We start from the raw sequence: 13,954 nt of genomic DNA on the forward strand, positions 1-13,954 counted from the left end.
GTCTGGGCAAGAATATACACACAGGATCGTTCAAGGTGCATATTCAAGATTTCTCATGTCTTAACATGCATAAAAGGATAGATAATGTGGTAAAATTGTGGTTCCACCCCCCCCCATTTTTCTTTATGCTTTTTGAACACTCATCTCCCGTCCCCAAATTCCTAAGCATCTCAGAGTCCTTTATAACACTGAATGTCCCACTCACTTGCATTTTTAACTACCCAAAGATCAAAATGGGCTCTTTTTCTGGGCTAAGTAGCCGTCTCAGTAACATTAGACCAAAACTGGCTCCCTGCCCTTTTGGCATGGATGCAATTGTTTAATTTGGAGGGGTGGTGTGACTGCCTTTTCCCCAGTGTAGAAACGGCAGTGATGCAGAAAGAAAGCATCTGTTGGATTTTTACTGTCGAAAGGCACAGAGGTCCTGTCCCCACCCCCAAAGTTGGCTTCCCTGAGGTGGAGTCTGTTTACTTCCTTGCAGGCAGAAGCCTAAGCAAAGGGATCCATAGATACAGGGGGCCTTTGGAGGCTTCAGAGGAAGGATGGATTTCAAATTGGGGGGGGGGATATACTCTGGAGCTTCCCCCATCACTCTCTTGTACAGTTTTGCCTAAACAATAAAATATATTTTTTTCCACTGGTGCTTTCCTATTATTTCTACTTTAGAGAACGAGTTCCGAGCTAGCAGGCATTTCACAAAAGGTGTGATGCACTCTAGAATCTTCAGCTAAAGAATAGGAACTAAAGAGTAAATGCAACATCCCCCATCCCACAGAAAGGACGAGGCTGTTGCTATTTAACATGTTCATGGATGATCTGGAGTTAGGAGCGAACAGATGCCTGCATTGCAGGGGGCTGGGCTAGATGACCCTTGGGGATCCCTTCCGACTATTCTATAGGACGTGGTTGCCATCACTGCAGACAAGACCCAATTATTCAGGATGGGAATCTCAGCAGATGTGTGAAGCCTTCCAAAAGGATTCCCCCAAAGCGAGCAAATAAGGAGACCAGATAAGAGGGGCATAAAACTGCATGTTGTGGAGAGAAAGAGGATCAAGTTTTTTTCTTCCTCATGACACTAGATCTCAAGGTGGGGCAACCAACAAAGCTGGATGTTGGAAGATTCAGGGCAGACAAAGTGCTTCTTCACACTGCACAGTTAAACTATGGAATTCATGCTCACAGTAGCAGTGGAGGGGGTGGGTGGGAAGGCAAATTCCATTGCTAGGGATTGAAAATAAGTTTAGCAGTATCCCATTTTATTTATATTCCTGGGGCATTCAAATTTGGAATAGTTTGTGCCTTCCCCTATTAAAAGCAAGGGGGGAGAGTTCCACTTCGTTGGATCTCGTGGGGTTTTTTGTTTTTAAGCAGAAGAGACCTCTGGGTATAGGGCAGTATATAAATTCAATAATAATAAAAAAGCCCAAGATCTACCAGCCGGAATCTGGTGCAAGAGACTTAGAATTCACTTAGGATTAAAGAACAGGATGTTACTGAGGACATTCTGAGCTCAAGACTTGGTTTTCAGTACAAAGAACTCAACCAAATTCATAGTCCTGTCACAAAAACATGCGCTCCAGAGTAGCTTAATTTCAGCAGCTGAAATTGGGTGGAAGTAAGTCATTGTGTTGTTGCTACTGTAAAATAATTGGGGGACAAGAAGCCGTTGCTGATCTAATACAAAACACCCAGATCTATCCATCCCTGTGTTTTCCCACAGCAGTTGGGAAAAGATAATGAAAACAAGGGACTGGAACATCTCAAAGCTATAAAGCTACAACTTTGGGGCCTTTTCAGGAAAAAAGGAAAATGCAGAGGGAGCAAATAGATAGCTCAGTTGGTAGATCACGTGACCCTTAGGGTTCTGGGTTCGAGACCCAAGTTGGGGAAACGATCCCTGCATTGCAGGGGGTTGGACTAGATGACCCTTGTGGTCCCTTCCAACTCTACAATTCTATTATTAATATTAAAATTTGTATACTGCCTTTGATCCATAGATCTCAGGCCGTTTCACAAAATAAAATCACAAGATAAAACAACACATAATAAAAATAAGAACATAAACAAACCAATTATTCCCCCTCCCACCACACATAAAATTTGTATACCGTCTCTGATCCATAGATCTCAGGCCGTTTCACAACATAAAATTACAAGATAAAACAACACGTAATAAAAATAAGAACATAAAGAAACCAATAATCCTCCCTCCCACAAGACATTTAAAAGGGCATCGGAGGTCAGTCTGCCAATGGTTGAAGAGGAATGTTTTTGCCTGGTGCCTAAAGATGTATAATGAAGGTGCCACCCAGGGAGAGAGCGTTCCACAAACAAGGTGCCACCGCAGAAAACGCCCGTTCTCGTGTTGCCATGCTCCAAACATCATCTCCTGGAGAAGGTACATGAAGAGCAGCCTCAGGTGATGACGTCAGAGTCCGGGTAGGTTCATATGAAGAGAGGCGGTCCTTGAGGGCTTCCCAGAAACGATCTGGTGGACCACTTTGAGAACAGGATCTTCTGTTTTGTTACACAAAGCACTCCCCCAACCCCACCACCACATCACACAGGTCAGCGAAATGAGTTGCGCAAATCATCTCTCATCAAACCTGCCCAGCGTTTCTACACACACACACACCTCTCACGCCATCAGAAAACGGCAAGGAGACTCCGTACTCGCAAGCAGATATGAATCACAGGTTAATTTAATTACAGCATCAGTTAATTTACACCACATCTTCCCTCCTGTCATCCAAACGGGAAGAAAGGGAAGTGGGTGGGTGAGTCCTTCCCCCCCCCCCCCGAGATTTCTGGGCAATTAAATACTGTTAGTCCAGCCAAGGTTATTCCCCCCATCCCAACCCAAGCAAGAACTAATCCCGCCAGCGCTGACTGTACCATACACCCTTAGAAGATTGAGGGGAAAGAGAGAAGAAATACAGCCAGTTGCCCTGCAATGACTAGTCCTTCATCACCAGCCTGGAAAATAAAACAGTCTGTAAAAGCAGGTGGCTTCTTACATCTCTGGAAGTCTTTTTTTTTTAAGGGGGTGGGACATTATTATTATTGTACATAAAACTAACCACAAGGAACTTCTTTGTGACCAGCTAAATTAACACACCTGAGGCCCATTTCCCTCCCAGTGGTTGGAGGAATGCAGTGGGGTGGGGGGAGAGAAAGAAGCCCAGGTGTTTTTCCTGTGGCGCCTTCCCCTCCATTGCCATAGCCCACCTTTATCGCCCCGCTGCTCTACTTTTCTTGCCTCTGCTCCCCCTACCGCAACACTTGCTGAGGCAGGTGGGTGTGGTGGGCTTTTTGCCCCTATAAAGAAAAGAGGCGGCTCTCTTTCCCTCCTAAAAACGCCCCCTTTCCCCGCTACGTAGCATTTCATGCCATTGTAAGTTTATAGGTAGGAACAAATCTCGATTTTGTTGTTGTTGTTTGAGGCCTAGTTGCCAAGAGATGCATTGAAGCTGTTAAAAGAGGGTGGGTCTGGCTGCAAATGTGGGTTTTTGTCCCATTAATGTGACTGAGTAAGTGACAGGCCCCACCCCCCACCCCTCTGGCCTGCGAGGAGGGAGAAAGCAGGTGAGCAAAATATCATGGCGGGGTGGGGGGGGTGGGGGGGAGAGAGCGAGCAGAGGACCGACAGTTGGCTCCCGGGCCCCACAGCTTCTAATGGCTACTTTCTTCTACATCTTCTCAATTATTATTTTTTACACAGCCCACCTGCAATTCAGGCAAACTTTGGAAAGCTTCAGTCAAGGGCGATTAGAGGAAACAATTAAAACACCTTGATAATTATGACTTTCCCTACCTGCCCCCCCCTCCCCCACATACACACAGATAAACTTTGAACACAAATATACACCTTGTTTGCATCATCAGCTCCCCAAGTCACCCTATTATACTTTTAATTCTGTGTAGGGGGATCAAAGAGGAAGGTTGAGGAGGGAGAAACACCAGGCCCCAGCTCTGCCTTCCCCTCCCCATAGTTTGAAAGTCCTTCTATCCTGTTCTGATAGGCTTTTTTCTTTCTTTCTTTTTTAGCACAGGGCAAGTCCAGCGGAGTCCAGCCAGTCAGACACTAAGCAGCCAAAAGAAAAAGAAGATGGCAATGAAGAGGAAGAGCGAATCCTGCCAGCTGGGTGGACGGGCAGCTTCTGCGTCTAAGCAAAAAAAGAGAGACAGAGGAGCTCAAGGTTAGAAGAAGGCACCAGATCCCTTACAGGTAGATGCAAAAGTCAAGGTAGCCAATACATTTCCATAGAAATCCATTTCCGGGCAGTAAGTGTAGTGGCAAATTCAAAAGTGCAGGATCCCTCCATGACAGCCACAGTCATCACACCCCTTCTAAGATGATACACTGGGACGTATTTGAAGAATTCAGGTTTCAAATTCCAAAAATGAGGGGTGCTAAAAAGTTGCAACGTGACTTCGGAGTTCAAAATATATTTTGGTTAAATTAATATAATTTCTAATGGATTATTGAATATTGCATTATTTGATACAAGTTTTTTATTTTAAAGTTATTGCGACCCTTTATATTGGATCAGATTGTTATTATTAAAGTTTGATGCTTTATCGTGTTTTTATATGTGTTGGAAGCTGCTGAGAGTGGTTGGGGCAACCTAGCCGGATGGGTGGGGTACAGATAAGAAAATTTATTATTATTATTACTTAGTTTTGCTTGGTAAGCAAAATGTGTGTAAGACTGCATAGAAATAATTAAAAATGATTTCCAGGTATGTACAGTAATATATTATTACTATTACTATTACTATTATCATTATCACTACTACTGTTATTCATATTATTTTCCCAACAATTTTTATTGTTTTGCTTTTAAATACAAGAACAACATATAATTACTGTAACATGTCAAGTGGTACATTTTTTATGTTTCATAAAAATGAAGATCCATCGCCGAGGGCCTTCTGGCGGTTCCCTCATTGCGAGAAGTGAGGTTACAGGGAACCAGACAGAGGGTCTTCTCGGTAGTGGCACCCACCCTGTGTATCGCCCTTCCAACAGATGTCAAGGAAATAAGCAGCTATCCTATTTTTAAAAGACACCTGAAGGCAGCCCTGTTTAGGGAAGTTTTTAATATTTAATGCTGTATTGTGTTACTATTCGATTGGGAGCCGCCCAGAGTGGCTGGGGAGACTCAGCCAGATGGGCGGGGTACAAATAAATAATTATAATTATATATGCAGCGCATAGTACACAAACAATATGTTTATTTATGTATTATCACCTCAAGTATCCTCTCCACAGATATTATTGTGTTGCGGGTGGAATAGAAGTATCTTCTGTCTTATATATTATTATTTATTATTATTATTATCATTATTTGGCATTACCTGACATTTTCAGAAGTTAAAATTTAAATTCTTTGGTTTTCTAAAAGCAGCTTATGGGCTTCTTCATCAAACATAGACTTACCAAGCTCAATGTTGTCTGAGAGCCGATTTGAATTCTTCATACCCCAAAACATTTTTATGACCCCTCACTGAAGAAATTTGCAAAAAGTTTGATCCCCCAAAATGACATGTCCTAATACAATAATCTTAATTAATTATACAGTCGTACCTCCGCTTATGTATCCCTTTGGATACGTAAACTTCAGGATGCAAACGTGGCAAACCCAGAAGTATTTTTCCGGGTTTCGCCGCATGCGCACAAGCGCTAAACCATGTTGCGCGCATATGCACAGAAGCTGCCCTCTGGTTGAGAATTCCTTGGGATGTGGCCAGACCTCGGGAACAGACCCCGTTTGCAACTACAGGTACCACTGTACAATAATGCTACCACCATGTTGGCCCGAATATATGCCGCACCCGAGGAAAAGAAAAAAGACAGTACCCAAATAGAAGCCACTTCCTTAAAATTCCCCAGGCACTCACACCCATTCCGCTTTACCGTATGTCTGTTTCAGCAGCGATATCGTAAAAGCCAATTTTTGTAAGGTCGCAAATTTAAGCCACACTTTAACTTTTCACAGTCATAATTTTTTTTGGGGGGGGGGGGAATGAAGCTTAGTATATTCAGGCCAATACGGTAATTAGGGATGTATCATGATAATCAGGGCAGATCTCCATGTATTGCCAGAGCTAAGAAGGCTACAGCGCTCAGGATTTGCAAAACATTGTGCCTGGAGCTATGCAAGCCCCCAACATCCAGCTGATTGTAGTGTGGGTGGGTGTTGCTTAGACCAAACAACCTTGAGGGCCAAACATGCAGATGCAGATCAGAAGTTCCCTACCCTAAGACTTGAGGCAGGAAGAGAAGGTAGGAAGCGACCTGATACTGGTTAAGGCTAGACAATCTAGACTACCGTAGTACTGTCTGCTCTGACTGGCAGTACTCTCCTCCAGGATCTCTGGGAGAGAGAGAGAGAGAGAGAGAGAGAGAGAGAGAGAGAGAGAGAGAGAGAGAGAGAGATCCTTTTTCAGAACATGCCACCAGCAATCCTTTTAACTGGAGACACAACTATGGGCTGGAACCTTGGACCTTCTGAATGCAAGGCAAATGCTCTGACGGCAAGCTAAAATCCCTCTCCAAATACAGAGAAGGAAAGAGATGCTACTACTCGGCAGCCAGGTGTCAGAAGGAAGTAACGCAGCACTGGAGGAGAGGGAGGAACATGAAAAGGATGCATGTGAGAGCGTGACGGTGGAACAACTCCTTCTCTAAACCAGTGAAGTGGAACAGTAAGGATTTCAAGCACAGGTTAAGACTCAAGCACCTGCTTGTGTAAACGTGACCCAGTGCAGGGCTGCTGCCAAGTTCTATTAGTGGCAGCTTAGCAGGGAGAGACATGGTGCCTTGCCCAAGCCCGGCCGTAATAATGGTACACTTGAACTTAGCACAAACACTGCAAATCAGAGTGAGGACACAGCTATTACCTGGGTAAAACCCACCAAGGGTAGCGTGGAAAAACACAAGAGATTAATCCCAGGGGTATACAGGGAGTTAGAGGAGGGGTAATACCTCTCGTGGAGGACAAATCATGCTCCTTCTGGGGTAGTTTGCCCACCTTTGGTTCCCATCCTGCACTCAGCTCTTTCACCTGCGGCTCCTAAAAGCTGTTGGCATGCGACAGTGGTCACACCCCAGGAATGGCTTCAACGGGCCGGCTAAACCAGGTGAGGGCAGCTGATGGATTTCAAACCCTCAGTGAGTTAGGGACTTCCCCTTCATGTGAAGACAGGCTCTGGCAGACTCGGTGGATGAGACCAATAGTGGGTCCAACCGTCGAGAAGGCACATGCCACAGAGGGAAGGGAGGGACAGGTGAAGCTCACCCACCTGGGAAGGGAGGAGGAGGAAAAGTATGATCCTAAACCTCTGCTGCCTTGCGGGATATCTTCAGGAGTAGAAAAGGCTAGGAAGTAAACCCTTCACAAATCCGGAGCAGAGTCCCTAAGACAGTTGGATGGTGCTTTCCATGCCTCCTGATGGTGTTTCCTGCTTGGCAGGGGGTTGGACTGGATGGCCCTTGTGGTCTCTTTCAACTCTATGATTCTATGACTCCTTCTGGCAACTGCTGCAGCCAAGCTGGTGCCAAAACTCTTGCTCTGCTTTCCTTTGGACCACATCAGCGAGGCTGAGAGGCAGATCTTGCCCTCTGGGCAGCCCAGGACTGTCATATACACTGCCCAGGCTTGCACCTCAGGGAGGTCACTTTGATGCTGCTAACACAGCAGTTTGACTTCACCCCTGGAGGTGCCCTCCATTATCTCTTGAGGCAGACAGAAGCCGACAACTACCAACTACCTGCCCGCAGACTGTCTCGCCAGAGTGGTGCATCTACGTGGGGCTACCTTTGAAGGTGACCTGGAAACTACAACTAATCCAGAATGAGGCAGCTAGACTGGTGACTGGGAGCGGCCGCCGAGACCACATAACACCGGTCTTGAAAGATCTACATTGGCTCCCAGTACGTTTCTGAGCACAATTCAAAGTTGTTGGTGCTGACCTTTAGAGCTCTAAATGGCCTCGGACCAGTATACCTGAAGTAGCGTCTCCACCCCCATCATTCAGTCTGGACACCGAGGCCCAGCTCCAAGGGCCTTCTGGCGGTTCCCTCACTGTGAGAAGCAAGGTTACAGGGAACCAGGCAGAGGGCCTTCTCGGTAGTGGCGCCTGCCCTGTGGAACGCCCTCCCACCAGATGTCAAGGAAATAAACAACTATCTGACTTTTAGAAGACATCTGAAGGCAGCCCTGTTTAGGGAAGTTTTTAATGTTTGATGTTTTATCGTATTTTAAACTCTCTGTTGGGAGCCGTCCAGAGTGGCTGGGGAAACCCAGCCAGATGGGCACGGTATAAATGGAGGAGGAGGAGGAGGAGGAGGAGGAGGAGGAGGAGGAGGAGGAGGAGGAGGAGGAGGAGAAGAAGAAGAAGAAGAAGAAGAAGAAGAAGAAGAAGAAGAAGAAGAAGAAGAAGAAGAAGAAGAAGAAGAAGAAGAAGAAGAAGAAGAAGAAGAAGAAGAAGAAGAAGAAGAAGAAGAAGAAGAAGAAGAAGAAGAAGAAGAAGAAGAAGAAGAAGAAGAAGAAGAAGAAGAAGAAGAAGAAGAAGAAGAAGAAGAAGAAGAAGAAGAAGAAGAATCCCAGAGGTTGGTTGATAGGACGAGAGAGCACGGCTGTGGAATTTGAGTGTGCCCTTATGGGCAGATTTGTGCAACAAGCTTAGACCTGTTTTTAAAAGTAGTGCATTACCTGCCCTTTCTCCTGGGGTACTGTAGCCAGTGGCAAAAAACCCAAAGGGGAACGCGCCAACGCCAAATGCCATGTGGAAGCCAGTGGCTGCGTCAGGAAAGGCGCCCATGCCCTGTCGGAGGGAGGGGGAGCAGGGGGCAAAAAACAGAAAGGGGAAAAATGTAGGTTAGTAAGGTAAAGGTAAAGCGACCCCTGACCATTAGGTCCAGTCATGACCGACTCTGGGGTTGCGGTGCTCATCTCGCGTTATTGGCCGAGGGAGCCGGCGTACAGCTCCAGGTCATGTGGCCAGCATGACAAAGCTGCTTCTGGCGAACCAGAGCAGCGCACGGAAACGCCGTTTACCTTCCCACCAGAGCGGTACCTATTTATCTACTTGCAGTTTGACATGCTTTCGAACTGCTAGGTTGGCAGGAGCTGGGACTGAGCAATAGAAGCTCAACCCATCGTGGGGATTCGAACCGCCGACCTTCTGATCGGCAAGCCCTAGGCTCTGTGGTTTAACCCACAGCGCCACCCGCATTAGTAGTCTGCTGCAAACTGCAAAGCATTTCAGCTGGGATCAGTCTATAGAGGGCTGGAAGCAAGCGGCACTCACCCCTCGGGACTCCGGCTCTGGGCGCTGCCCTCGTGGCCGAGGAGGGGTCTTCAACCTGTGATAGGAAGGGGAGAATATGCATAAACAGCACTAGCAGATGGGCAGACACTCCTCCCATTCATCAGTGTTTTCACCATCACCCCCCGTCTTCCCCATAACAAGGTGCAAAAGGGATTTTAAAAATCACATTAGGATAAGGATGTAGTATTTACAAAACACTGGGGGAGGTGATGGCTGTGCTTGGAAGATTTACAGAGGACGGAGCAGGTCCTTGCCCTGAGCCTGCAATTCAATGCAGCCGAGAGGCAACATGTTTACATTGGAAGGAGAGCATCCTCAGCTTCAGAAGCGCTTTGCTGGATGTGGCCAAAGGCCCACCTAGTCATTCATTCTGTTCTCACAGCAGCCAACTGGATGCACATGGGAAGCAATGACACACTCCCCGCTTGCGATTCTCAACAACTGATTTTCAGAGGCACAACTACTAGCCATCGATAGCCCTCTGCTCCATGAATCTGTCATAGCCCCTTTTAAAGCAATTCAAGTTCGTGGCCATCTTGTGGATTCGAATGACAGGAAAGGAGATTCCGACTAAATGTCAGGAAGAACTTTCTGATGGTAAGAAATGTTTGACAGAGGAACAGACGCCCTCGGAAGGTGGTGGAATCTCCTTCCTTAAGCAGAGGCCGGGATGCTTTAGTTGAGATTCCTGCATTACAGGGAATTGGACTCGATGACCCTACTGGCCCCTTCCAACTCTATGATTCTATTGATCACACATTCCTGGGCTAGGCAGTTGCCCAGAGATACTGAGCTTGGGACCCAGAAAGTTACAAATCTTTCCTTTTATCAGAATAAGAGACTCTTCAGAGCCAGTAAAGGACTCGTGGCCAGAGATATTGCAGAAGAGAAGGAGGGAGACTAACCAGCCTACAGGAAAAGGAAATGACTGGGGAAAGGTCACTCTAGCCCAGAATTCCACTATTACTGAGGACTACCAAACTAGCAGGGAGCCTAGCAAAGGGAAACGATTACCTGGGATCCTGCTGGGCGGAGCTTCCACGTCCATAGAGAGGGATGACTTTGTCCCGGCTGATTCCTGCCTTGCACACAGGACACTCCTGGCGTTCTGGCCGAGTTTCTAGCCACTAGGGAGGGGGAAAAGATGGCAGTGAATGTGGAAAAGCTTCTCCCACCCGCCCCAAATATATACAGATCATATGTAACCACGGCGGGGAAATCTCAGGCACCCAGGGGCAGGTGAGCAGGCAGGCAGGTGGGCACAAATGCAGAACTCTCACCCAGATGCCATTCCTTTCTCCAGGGCATCCCCCTCACCCTGACCCTGCTTCAAACCCAAATGTTTTGCCTGGCTGGAATGAGCCCTTGAACTCTGATCATGCCTCTTGCTTGTCTGAATGGAAGACAGAGAAGGGTGCACAACTGAACTGTTGTTGTTGTTGTTGTTTGCATCCATCTGTCTGGGGGTGTAGTCAAACCATTGTGTTAGCAGCACCAAAATGACCTCCCTAGGGCGTAAATTTGGGCAGTGTGTCTGGAGGTCCTGGCACCAGCTTGGCTGCAGGAATTGCCATTCGACCGTCTTAGGAACCCCACTCCAGATTTGTGTCGGGTTTACTCCTTAGCTTTTCTTCTCACAAAGATATCTCGCAAAGCATCAGAGGTTTAGGATCAGAGTTTTCCATCTCCTAAATGGGCTACCTTCCCAGGTTGACGAGCCCCGTCTGCCCCTCACTTCCTCTACAGCCTTCTTGACTGTTGGACCCACCACTGGTCTCATCTGCTCAATCCGCTGGAGCCTGCCTTCAATGCAGAGGAAGCCCCTAACTCACTGAGGGTTTGAGACCCATCAGCTGCCCTCACCTGATTTAGCCTGCCATACAAAGCTGTTCCTGGGCTGTGGCTGCTCTCACACACTGACAGATTCTAGGAACCACAGGTGAGAGCTGATACTGTAGGTAAAATTCACATTTGCGACTCTGCCCACTTTTGCCTCCGGCTTTGCCCAAGGTCCCCTGATCAGGTAGTGGCCCATCTTAGCCCAGCCTCCTTTTCTCACAGTGGCCAATGGCCTCAAGCAGCATCTGAGCACAACAGAACTCTGAAGTTATTTTTACTAATTAAGCACAGTCAGACTTCTTATTGGTGGTGAAAGGATTCAATTCAAGGACAGCTGCTCCAATAGGAAATATTTAACCAGATGAGACCAATGGTCCATCTTGATCAGGATTCTGTCTCAACAGAAGTCTGCCAGATTAGAAACAAAAGGAATGCTCACAAACCTGCTCTCTCCTCCTGTGGTTTGCCTTTAGCAGTTAAAAATATATACAGCTTCTGCACATGGAGGTTGCATTTTCCTCAAGCTGTCATGTCAAATAGCCACTGACAGAGCTCTCGAGCATCCTCAATAGGCACAAATATTATGAAAGCCTCCTGTAAAAGCCTGCCTCCCATAAGAACACAAGAAGAGACCTGTTGGCAGCCAAACTTGGCCCTCCAGGTTTTTTGGGACTACAACTCCCATGATCCCTAGCTAACAAGACCAGTGGTCGGGGAAGATTGGAATTGTAGCCCAAAACATCTGGAGGACCAAAGTTTGGGGGTGCCTGTATTTGAGCATCCTGCTAATCCCAGTAGCCAACCAGATGCCCATGGGGACTCTGCAAACTGGCCCTGTTGCACTCAGGTCCTGCTTGCGAGCTTCCCGTAGGCATCTAGATGCCTGGCAGGCCGACACCACGGCAGGCCAGTTCACACACCAGGGCAGGTTCTTTCAATGACGTCCTTTGACACCTTTACCTTTCCTGGCCCTAGAGGTCAGCAGCCAAGGAAAGGGAGACACTCACCTGGTGAAGACACGGCCAGCTAGGAAAAAAGAGAGAAGAAAAAGTGAGCGACTCTTTTAAAACCTGGAATAATAATGCGATTTCGTTTTTTTAAAAAAAAGCAAGAATCATATGCCCGACTAAGGCCACACAGAGAAAAGCTCTAGGTTCTGAAATTCCCACCTTGGATACCTTCCGAAAGCTAATCCTGCAACGGGCCACACGTCTCACACACACTGATCTTCACAAAGCCTGGTTCTGATCCGCACACCCTAACCGTGTGATGCCACATGGGCTCTCCTTCGAGATTACCACCCACCCTCTTTGATTTTTAGACAGTGGTGAGGTGGCAGTCGAAATCAAGCGAAATCTGGTGCAGCCCCTGCAGTTTTAAGGCCATCTGGACATGCAGAAATTCAGCAGGTGAAGCTCCTTTCCCAGGCTTCGTTGCAATGGGGCAAACCTTCCACCTGCCAGACCCAGTAAGAACAATAGCAGCTCTCCCTGCCAGGCACCTTGTTCTGTGCCCCCCGCCCTTTTAAGGCTGCCCCCCAACTCTTCAGGGCCACGCCCCTTTATGCTCCCCACTCCTCCTCACCAGTACAGGTGGCCGCAGAGCCCAATGACAGCTTCTCTGGCAGGCTCCAGGCAGATGTTGCATTCGAAAGCGCTGCGGTCGCGGTTTGAACCCTCGGGTTCCCCGTCCGGAACCCCCGAACCCATCCCGGCCGCCGCCGCCATCTTCCGCCCTCACTTAAACTGAAGGAGGGGAGCCGGACACGCCCGCTCTTCAGCAATTGGCCCCGGCGCCCGTCTTTCTCGCCTTGCCGATATTTCATTGGAGCCAGAGGCAGTCCGTTGTGGCACCTGGCAAAAATGATTGCGCACGTTCGAGTTAGTCCCGCCTTCACAGCTCTATGGGGGCGCTCAAAACTTTTTTTACTGGTTGCATCGTTCGGGTGTCAAAATGTGAGGTTACGTTATCTTGGTTAAGGGAGGCCTCATTCTCCCGCCTCCAGCCGTCGAGCAAAATAAGATGTCATGTGACTTTAAAGCGAGAGATGGGGGGAGGGCGTAGCCTGATTGACTGGAAAGCCAACCTGTCAAGAGCAAGACAGGATTGGGGGCGGGTGCACGTCGGGCACGTCTGGAATGCAGTTGAAAGCACGAACGACAAGCACACTCCCTCTACAAAAACCCAAGCATATTGTGATTGGCCACAATCCCAGATCGGAGCGGGAACCAATCACGATTGCATTATAGGGTGGCCAACGAACAATCAGAGCTCTTTGGCCAAAGGGCGGAGTCTGCTCTCGTGCTGAGCTGTACCAAGCTTGCCCATTTATGAGGCGAAGGTTCATGGGAGGTGAAACATCACTTCCTGCCTCGGGCCTTAAGTTTACTGTTTCTTCCTTAGATCTAGCATGTTGTCATGGCAGCTATCAAGATATAAGGGTGTCTGTAGTAACAGTCAGCCCAGAGCCCTTCACCATGGCAGTCAGGTATTACCTGGATAAGTCAACTACTCCTCAAACAGGTTTAACTGCATAAAGTGAGGTGTTACCATAGCAACCAGACACCTGCTTGCCAGTGAGGCTGTTGGCATGGCAACCTGTTTCCATCAGTGCCACTGTGGTCCATGTTGGTCTACCTGCCCCATTTAAACCACAGTTTTTTGTTTTTTGGTATCAACCAAACCATTCCAAGGATTCTGTTGTTACCACAATAAGTCATACACTCAACACAAGCTTCCCTTGCTGCTACAACCATTGTCATGACAACACACAC

At 47.6% G+C, this 13,954-nt stretch overlaps 1 protein-coding gene across 2 annotated transcripts; it reads right to left on the bottom strand.

The window, feature by feature from the left end:
* Positions 1-2,687: 2,687 nt before the first annotated feature.
* Positions 2,688-12,927, bottom strand: RNF5 (ring finger protein 5). 2 transcript variants are annotated; one of them, XM_035107108.3, is made up of 6 exons: positions 12,765-12,927; positions 12,188-12,206; positions 10,356-10,468; positions 9,321-9,375; positions 8,723-8,834; positions 2,688-4,169 (listed from the first exon to the last, which is right to left on the bottom strand). In XM_035107108.3, exons 1-6 carry the CDS (start codon positions 12,905-12,907, stop codon positions 4,081-4,083), a joined length of 531 nt encoding a protein of 176 aa, XP_034962999.3. In that variant the 5' UTR covers positions 12,908-12,927; the 3' UTR covers positions 2,688-4,080. The 2 variants fall into 2 exon arrangements, with proteins under 2 accessions (XP_034962999.3, XP_088519782.1); XM_088663656.1 differs by lacking the exon at positions 8,723-8,834.
* Positions 12,928-13,954: the final 1,027 nt, after the last annotated feature.

Source organism: Zootoca vivipara, chromosome 2 (assembly GCF_965207765.1).
Source record: "Zootoca vivipara chromosome 2, rZooViv2.hap1.1, whole genome shotgun sequence".
Lineage (NCBI taxonomy): Eukaryota > Metazoa > Chordata > Lepidosauria > Squamata > Lacertidae > Zootoca > Zootoca vivipara.

What these genes read in the sequence shown, in the direction of transcription:
- RNF5 (XM_035107108.3), bottom strand. Translation starts at nt 12,907, where the DNA reads ATGGCGGCGGCGGCCGGGATGGGTTCGGGGGTTCCGGACGGGGAACCC. An exon ending in CAGAGCCGGAGTCCCGAGGG is followed by an intron (nt 8,835 to 9,320) that starts GTGAGTGCCGCT and finishes TCCCTCCGACAG; the next exon opens with GGCATGGGCGCCTTTCCTGA. An exon ending in TACCCCAGGAGAAAGGGCAG is followed by an intron (nt 4,170 to 8,722) that starts GTAATGCACTAC and finishes TTTTTTGCTTAG; the next exon opens with ACGCAGAAGCTGCCCGTCCA.